At 41.0% G+C, this 9,246-nt stretch overlaps 1 protein-coding gene across 2 annotated transcripts; it reads left to right on the top strand.

The window, feature by feature from the left end:
• Positions 1–3,981: 3,981 nt before the first annotated feature.
• RPL34 (ribosomal protein L34) lies at positions 3,982–8,923 on the top strand. 2 transcript variants are annotated; one of them, XM_057706869.1, is made up of 5 exons: positions 3,982–4,038; positions 5,726–5,799; positions 5,919–6,018; positions 6,335–6,438; positions 8,797–8,923. In XM_057706869.1, the coding sequence occupies exons 2-5, from the start codon at positions 5,735–5,737 to the stop codon at positions 8,879–8,881; spliced, it is 354 nt and encodes a 117-aa protein (XP_057562852.1). In that variant the 5' UTR covers positions 3,982–4,038; positions 5,726–5,734; the 3' UTR covers positions 8,882–8,923. The 2 variants fall into 2 exon arrangements, with proteins under 2 accessions (XP_057562852.1, XP_057562851.1); XM_057706868.1 differs by having other exon boundaries at positions 4,035–4,150.
• Positions 8,924–9,246: the final 323 nt, after the last annotated feature.

Here is a 9,246-nt window from a genome sequence, read left to right as displayed (position 1 = left end):
AACACCCTTCCTGACATGGCAAAAAAATAAATTAAGAAATAATAAGCAATGGCTATCTCCTTAACACAACTTAGCAGAGAAACACTGGATGCTTTCCTGCTAAAGTCAGGAACGTGCAAAAAAAAGGCCATTATCTACACTACTATCTAATGTTATGTTTGAAGTATCAGCCAATGGAACCGGACAAGAGGCATAAGAATTAGAAAGGAAGAGATAATATACCTGGACACCCCTCCAAAGTAAATTAAAAAATTAAATACCAATAATAAGTAAGGTAGGAGAATATAAATTAATAAACAAAAATTCATAGCCTTCCACAACCTAAATGTCCATCAACAGATGAATGTGTAAAGAAGATGTGGTACATATATACAATGGAATATTACTCGGCTGTAAAATGGAATGAAACTGGGACATTTGTAGAGACATGGATGGACCTAGAGACTGTCATACAGAGTCAAGTGAGTCAGAAAGAGAAAAACAAATATCATATATTAACACATATATGCAGAATATAGAAAAATGGTACAAATCAACCGGTTTGCAAGGCAGAAATAGAGACACACATGTAGAGAACAAACATAGGGACACCAAGTGGGAAAAGTGGGGGGGAGAGGGTTGGGGGGGAATGAATTGGGAGATTGGGATTGCCATATATACATTGCTAAGAAAAAATATCAAATTGTACACTTTAAATACATGCAGTTTATTGTATCTCAGTAAAAGTTCTTAAAGAAAAAAAAAATTCATAGCCTTCCATAAAAAGTTAAATGGAGTAATGGAAAAGAGAATGCCATTTATATTAGCAACAAAACAGATAAAATACCTACAAATAAACTTTAAAAATGCAGATAACCTATATCAATAAAGCTTTAAAAATAAAGATGAATAAACAGAAAGACATTCCATGTTCTTGGACAGGATGACTCAACATCATAAAGAGGTCAATTCTCCCCAAGTTCACACATAAATTTAATGTAATAAAAATGTCAACAAGTTTTGTATGGAGCTAAACAAGTTGATTCTAAAATCTGCATGTGAGCAGATATGCAAGGCCTAATTTTGATTTTTCATATAAAATATCCTGAAATCAATAAAAAGCAATCAGCCACACAAGGTGACTAGACAACAAAAACCAAGAGAAATATCAGACAATAGCGAGCCATGCTTGGGGGATTCAGATAATGGAGTTATCAGTCACAAAACATTAAAATAATTCTGCTATGTATACTCAAATACTCAAGGAAAGAAAAATCAAGATTAAAAATTTCTGCATAGAATGGGAAGTATAAAAAGAGAAAAAGAATGGAAAGCTTAAAACTGAAATTAAAAGCCCACTAGATTTATACCGAAAAGAGAATTAATGAACTGGAAGACAGGTCAAAAGAAAACAGAACAAAGCATGGAAAAACAAAAGGATAGTAAATATTAGAGAGTGAAAGAAACTGTGTAGCTTTAAAATACAACCCTAAAAACACAGATACTCTACCCATCAAGACCTGAGGATATATGTCATGTCCACTGCCTTTGAGTCTGGAGGGCTCGTAACAGCTTTGACCAATAGACTATGGTGGAAATAATGCTATGTGACTTCCAAGGCTAGAGCATAAAAGGCCATGCAGCTTCGACTGGTTCTTGCAGACTCCTTGCTTTCTAGATGCTCCCTCTCAAGATGCTGCCTCCCAGCTGCCATGTGTGAGAAGTCCAAGCCCCACGGGAAGGCTATGTACAGGTGCCCTGATTGACAGTCTCCGGCTGAGTCCGGCCTTTGAGGTATCCCAACCCAGGAATTAACTAGAAAAGTGTTCAGATGATTCTAGCCTCCAGCTATTCAAGTCACCCCCAGCTGAAGCACCCCCAGTTATTCCGTAGCAAGGACAAACCATTCCCACTATGCCAAGAAGAAATTCCTGACCCATGGAACCCATAAGCATAATAAAATGGTATTATTTTATGCCACTAAGTTTGAGATGGTTTGTTATAACAGCAACTGATAACCAGAAGAGGCGCCTAGAGATACAGTGATAAGAATACAGGGTGTAACTGGAAATATTTAGTAAGTGTAACCGAAATTAACAAAGAGCTAAAAGAGAGAAAGGTTAATAAAAGCAAGTGAGGTGCTTCGAAATGTTTAGTAAGATCCACATCTCTGGCAAGTCTAATTAAGAAAAAATGCAAATACAGATTGAAAGAGAAGAAAAGTCACGTTATAGAACTGGGTTATGTAGAATAAGGGAAAATTGTGATAGCGAGACCATTGTTCTTATCTACTGGGGTGGAGGTGGACACAGAAAGATAGGTAAATTACACTAAGTACATTACAGTGTGCTAAGGGCTCCCTTCTTCGGTTATACTCAACTGCCAGCAAAGTCTCTCCAGAAACAGAATATATTCCAAGTAAATGCGTTCTTTTGTTCATTCATTCAAAAACCACATTTGGCTCTCCATCCCAGCCTCCATCTCAATACCTGGTACAGAGATGAAAGGGATTCCAGGGGACAAAAAGTCAAAGACTGGGAAAGAGAGAAGGAATTACGTCAACGTCAGGGGAGAAGCAGCTACGTGAGAGTCAGCAAAGGGAGGGATATAACCAGAGCCTTCCATCTGGTGTGGTGACAACGGAATTAAAGTCCTCACAGTTTGAGACAGTTCTCTGTAGGGACAGGGCAGCTGCCCTCAGTCACTTGCCTGCTTTCTCACCTCGATAACTGGACTGGGAAACCTGTAAGGGAACTTGAGTAGACACTAGGATGCTCTATTCACATCCTCTCTTCTGGGCCAAGGATATTAGCTGGGTCATGGCACCTTGCTCTCAGCTTCAGGAAACCGCCTCACCCACTCAGGGAGCAGCCAGACCTAAGACTGGCTGATGTGGGGATGCAAAGGCCCAGCTTCCTTGCCAGTTTGGCACAACTACCAAGAGCATTCCCAGTTCCAGAGCTCCCTATTGGAACAGCTTGAAGCCTCCGTTGTAACCACATTGTGGGGCCCCTGACCCTACCTTCCTCACTTCCTTACAGGTGTATTTTTTAAGAGCACTCCCCAATACAGCAGTATATAACTCTCAGTATGTTTCCAGGGAGCTTAATTTAAGATTAAAAATGTAAAGACCCTTTTGAGCGGTCTTCCTTAGAGCCCAGGCAGAGTGTTCTTTACTTTTTTGGAGGTCGTGAACCCCTTTGACAACATAATAAAAGCTAAGGACCCTCTTCTCAGAAAAATACACAGAAGCATTTGATGTAAACTTTCACAGGCTATTTTAGAGGGTTTTTTTTTTTTTTTCCTCCTCCTCATCTTTACGGCCCTGTTCAAATTTTACCACCCATGTGAAGCCTCAAGAAACAACTCGTACATAATCATAAGATTAGCCACCATTTATGGAGGGCTCACTCGCTGCGAGACACAGTGCTTAACTTCATGATGCCTTTGACCACCACAGAACTCTGCGAGACCGTTACTAATATCTTCCTTTTAGAGATTTAAGGACTCGCCATCGTAACACGGCTAATAATTAGCAGATATTGTATTAAAATCCTAATTTGTAAAACCTGCGCTCTTAATGAACAAGAAAAAAAAGGACGGCTAAGGATAGTAACTCCTCAAAGGTCACCTAGTGATAAGTGTCAGAATCGGGATTTAAACTCACGCCTAACCCCAAAGGTGGCGCTCCTTAAGTCAAATGTGCCTTAGCGCCCGTAAGAATGGAAAAAAGGTTGGTGTTGTCCCCACCTCGCCCTCTGCAGCTCCTGTGCCATTCGTGTTTGTTTCTACATCGATTCCCAAACGATCGTTATGTGGCACTGTCACGGAAGGCCGAGGCGCACCCCGGCCCACGGCCGGGAAGCACGTCGCTTGCCGTACAACGTGGCGGTGCTGTGAACCCTGCCCGCCGAGGGGACCTGCATGGCTTCCGTACAACATGGCGGTATTTCTCCACCAGGCCTCGTCCCATGACGTACTTCCTGTCATGCGCAGTCACATTTGACCTTTGATCTCGAGTGCGCTTTCTTCTTCCTCTTCCGGGGACGGTATCGGCAGGTATGGTTGCTATTTCTTTCTCGTAATCGATACTGCTTCTACCATCGGCCGCCATCCAGAGAGTTGCAGGAGCCGGGATCTCCGAGGCACAGTCTTTTGAGCTGGCGTGGGGGTAAGGGTTTAGGAGGGAGGTTGGTGGTGAGCAGTTTCCCGGATTTTAGCTTCAGACACCCCTCGATCCCGATCTCCGCTCGGGAGCAGTGAGTGGCCGGAGGTCACTACCCCGGCTTTGTAGCCTTCGCAGTCCGGCGTTCGGAGATAAATGAGTTGTGTCTCGGGTGGTTGAGACTGCGAAATCGCGGAGCGTTCTCCTGTCTTGTGGCCACGCTTTAATCTCGCGCCTGTAGCTGTTCTTTGGGCTCTGGGAGGGCCTACGACTGGCATGTTCGGGTCATTTCGAAATGTTTCCTAAGACCAATAGCAAGGAAGATAAAAATGTTTTAATAGGGAGTATTCTGTCTTGGTTTTGGAGAGGCAGACGGCTGATTGAGTCTCTCTCACTGGCCAGCCGTGGCGGTTTTGGTGTCTGACAGTTCCAGTGAAACAGTACTAAGGAGCTTGTAAGAACAGATGCAGGCGTTTTTTTTTAAAGCAACATGCTGTGATGAAATGGTTACAAGATTTGGCAAAAATTAGGATGATTCAAGTCTTGCCTATGTTTTTTGATATCTTGGGTAGTTCGCTGAAAAACGAACTCATGTGTATCTGTATAATCGATTTGTTAAATATCGTCATTCAGTATCGTTTCTCGTTGATAAAAGGGAGAAAAAAAAGATGCTTAGATGCCATAATCCAGAGACACTTGGTCTAGTACCAAAATTAGTATTAAATGGACTTGACCTAAGTGCTGCTTTGGGGCAGAACACTGAACCCTGGGCAGCTACTATGTTGGGCAGAATGCCTGATGTCATTTAATTCTAATGACAGCTGTGAACTAGGTAAAAATTATTTTTAACAGATAAGGAAGCTAGCCCATGGAGCTTTATAGTCTCAGTAAATGGTATAGGTGAGGATTCAATTTAAATGTTCAAGTGTGCTCATGTGCTCTTCCTTTAAAACCAGCGTTTCTCAGACTTGCCTGTTGGTAGCACTTTTCTGGGTGCTACTCCAAACAGAATCAGACTCTTTAAGGGAAAAGCCTGGCAATCAAAATTTTATCCAAGTGCCACATTTGATTACCATCGGGAAAACAAACATCGCCCCTTAGCAGTCTTACCAATCACCCTTAAATATAGTATAGCCGTCTCTCCATATCCTGAGAGGTTGTTCCAGGATCCCCGGGGATACCAAACTTGCTGATACTCAAGTCCCTCATGTAAAATTTTCCCGTGTAATTTAAATCATCTCTAGATTGCTTATAATACATATAACACGTAATACAATGTAAATGGCTATAAAATAGTTGTGGGCACGCATCAAGTTCAGGTTTTGCTTTCTAGAACTTCCTGAAGTTTTCTTTTCCTGAGTATTTTTGACCCGTGGTTAATTGAATCTGTGGATGTGCAAGCCGAGGGTACAGATGGCCAGCTGTAGTTTTAAAACATGGACTCTCTTTCATAAGATACCTTAACATGAGGATATCGTATGTGAGAACAGACATGGGTAATGTGTAAACTCGGTGATGCTGTTTGTTTTAAGGTTTGAATTTTTTCTATAATGCAGTTTTATTTCATTCTTGTCTGTTTAGGCATTCAGGATGGTTCAGCGTTTGACATACCGTCGTAGGCTGTCCTACAATACAGCCTCTAACAAAACCAGGCTGTAAGTACTTCCAGAAGTTAACGTATTGTCATTTACTTATTAATTAATGTCAATACAAAATATGTATTGTCATTTATTCTGCAAAATACTGAGCTATTGCTTACTCTCTCACTTTCTAGGTCCCGAACGCCTGGTAATAGAATTGTTTACCTTTATACCAAGAAAGTTGGGAAAGCACCAAAATCTGCATGTGGCGTGTGCCCAGGCCGACTTCGAGGAGTAAGTGATCCTTTTGCTATGAATAACATAACCAGGGTTGAGCTTTTGAGCATTAATTCCTTGGTGAGTGAGTGAAGGAGAGGTCACCACTAGGGGGACTGAGAATTACCAAGCCTTCATGATCCATCTCTGAAGAACATAGACTTTTTTAAAAGCTTGTGTGGCAAATATAGTGAAATGCCTTTCAGGTAGATCAGTGTATCATTTCCCTTTGTAATCTAGTTTAATGTTTACGCTTAACACTCACGAGAGATCTAGGATAACATCTGTTTCTGTTGAAGCATCACAAAATAATCTCAACATTTTCTTTATGCAGGTTCGTGCTGTGAGACCTAAAGTTCTTATGAGGTTGTCTAAAACGAAGAAACATGTCAGCCGGGCCTACGGTGGTTCCATGTGTGCTAAATGTGTCCGTGACAGGTAAATAACTCTGAAATCAGATGGGCTGTCTTTAGTGTGTGTGTGCCTGTTGTACTGCATGCTAGTCATTATTAGAAGACTGGTGAAAAAATAAAAGTTGTATAGTCTTATTAATAGACTCTTTCCTTGGCTAGGGATAATTGGTGCTGTACAAACTAACAAATGATATTAGTTCCAATTAATTCAGTTGTGATAGGGCATCTTTATGCTAGGTCTAGAAATTAAAAAGCTGTGGGGGGTGGTCATGGTAAGAAACTCTTAGGTTGATGGAGAGTGGAAGGTCTTAAAAGTGGAACAGAATAGCTGTATGTGGTTCTAGTGTGGCTGGAGCAGAGTGTTGTGGGAGCTCATAGACAGGAAAGGTGGAAATGTCGCAGGTCTTGAAGGGCCGCATAGGACAGGTTTCTTGGCTTGATTCTTAAAAATGTGGTAATTGATGGGATTTGAGCAAAGCAGGGGAACCTTTGGTGTGCCAGAGACTAGATGTGCAGCAGGATAGATGGTGAAGTAATTCTTTCAACAAAGGAAGAGTGCTTGAAACAGTGTCTCTACTTTATGAAGGTTGAGGACATGTCACTGACATGAAGACCTGAAGGCTAGATTGGGGTGAATGGGGCTATTGGGAGATGACTGGGTCTTGTGGATGTGCAGAAGGATTGGTAGTGGTGTGGGTGGGAGTAGAAGCAGCGGGTTTATAGTGATAAAATTTGCTCAGCATTTTTATGACAAACACTGTCAAAAGTCCATCTACGAGGTTTTTTCTGTTTGTTTTTTGTTTTTATTTTATTTTTTTAATTTTTTAATTTTTTGTGGCAAAACCAAGGCTTGTTGCTTAAAGTTACATAGCTGGTGAGAGAATTCATCCCAGGTTTTATTGAGGCTCTTGCTCTTAATTAACCCTACTGGCTACATTAAGTGGTCTCCAAAGACCCAATTGGAAAGATTATTGGTCTTTGTAACAGAAGAAGTTGGTTCAGATGAGTAGTTTGCCTCCAGTTTATTCAGCTCATTCTATAAAGTGGTCTGGCTAAGTCTCTACACCAGATCTAACATCAGACTTGGCGAGTTCATTCTGCCTTTCAGGAGTTAATGTGTAAGGGGAGGTTAGTCATGTTACATTAATACAAATACAAGCTAAATACAACTTCCATGAAATATAGGAAAACTTAATTATGGTTGAAGTTTAGTGGAGAAATGGCTTTAAAGTAGCTGAGAACCTGCGAATAGTATTTGAGGTGGAACCTGGGTAAGTTTTGGACAAGAGGTTGAGGGGGCCTTGCAGGCAGGGAATGAACATAGTTTGGCACATTGATGGTGTAAAAGGAATGAGAAATGAAATTGGAAGGGTAGTTGGAGGTGAATGGGTCAAGAGTTTCCAGCTAGAGGAGTTTGGCTTTTTACCAGTCTCTGGTTCACAGACTTTGCTAAACATAACCACATGAGCGCATTTATTGAACGTAAAACTCTCAGGCCCTAGCTTCTGGAGATTTGGGTGTGGATCTATAGGGAGCCTAAAGAATAGCATTTGCTGTGACACTGAGGGAGTGTGTAGTCTTGGCTCTGAGTAAGAGGGACAGCAGCTGTATTTCTATAATGTGGTTACGCCCGGGACATTTGAAGGAGTTAGAAATCCCAGGGTTTTGAGGGTAGATTATAAGATAACCAGGGCTACCAGTAAGGAGCATAGGTGGGGTGGGTTTCTGTGTGAATTAAATGAGTGCTTTATCTCTGGAGGTAGCTTTGGTTTAACAAATGGTAATAAGGACCTGCGGCTCTCTGGGTCTTACGCACTGTAGTGATGGTAATAAGATGCATTTCCTCTCTTCTGAACCCGGGCCCTTGGCAGTGACAGCTCAAGAGTCCTAACCACTGGACCACCAGGAATTCCTGTGGATTTCCTCTCTAAATGGAAGTTCAAAATACAGAAATTACAAGTCCTTCCAAAGTTAATATTTATAAAAACCCTGTGAAGCAGATATGAAATCTCTAAGACATTTTGCAAATTAAGTAATATCATTAGTCCTGAATCCCAGTAATGAAATGAGGTTAAATAAAAGCTATCATGAGTGACAGAAAGCCTCCTGTGGGGTGATTTTATAGTTTATCATGGCTCAGAAGAGGAGGGTGGGTACTACTGGCATAGAATTGAAGAATTATCTTGCTTTAAGTTCCAGAGTAGGAAGGACACCTTAGGCTGAAAGGGTCTGTCCATAGAATTTCACCTCTTACATTTTAAATCTGTACTTGTGTAGGTTTCATTTACTTTTCTGGGTATCTTACCTGATTAATTCACTCAGTTCTTTTATGACACTTTTCTTGCCTGTGTTAAATTGATTTTTTTTTTTAACTATTTTCTAGGATCAAGCGCGCTTTCCTTATTGAGGAGCAGAAAATCGTTGTGAAAGTGTTGAAAGCACAAGCACAGAGTCAGAAAGCTAAATAAAGAATGAAGCTTTTTTGAGTAGTAAAAAAATGAAAAAGCCTGGTTCTTTTGTTTCTGTGTGATTTGTTAGTGTACAGGTTTGGTTTCTGCGTGGTAATTAGAGACCCCCCCCCCCCACACACACACACACACACACCACACACAATTTTTAGTTGGTTGCTTTTCCTAAAAGTAATTGGAGGTCAGTGATTGCTAGAATTTTTTGATGGTAGCTCTAGACAACATTAAAAATGGACCGTAATATATTTTCTTCTAGGAACTATGTTATATTGTTCCTGATAACTCAATAATGCAAAAGTATGTGAAGATTTTAGTAATAGCTCCTTACAATGCTTAGACTGTGTCAAGCATCCCTCCCAAGTATT

The sequence above is a fragment of the Hippopotamus amphibius genome, chromosome 13, assembly GCF_030028045.1.
Source record: "Hippopotamus amphibius kiboko isolate mHipAmp2 chromosome 13, mHipAmp2.hap2, whole genome shotgun sequence".
Lineage (NCBI taxonomy): Eukaryota > Metazoa > Chordata > Mammalia > Artiodactyla > Hippopotamidae > Hippopotamus > Hippopotamus amphibius.
This window is presented reverse-complemented; position numbering and strand designations above follow the sequence as displayed.

Bases quoted from the DNA above. Each gene is read 5' to 3' on its own strand.
- RPL34 (XM_057706869.1), top strand. From the start codon at position 5,735: ATGGTTCAGCGTTTGACATACCGTCGTAGGCTGTCCTACAATACAGCC. The intron at 5,800-5,918 runs GTAAGTACTTCC...CTCACTTTCTAG, and splicing joins GCCTCTAACAAAACCAGGCT to GTCCCGAACGCCTGGTAATA. The intron at 6,019-6,334 runs GTAAGTGATCCT...TTCTTTATGCAG, and splicing joins GCCCAGGCCGACTTCGAGGA to GTTCGTGCTGTGAGACCTAA.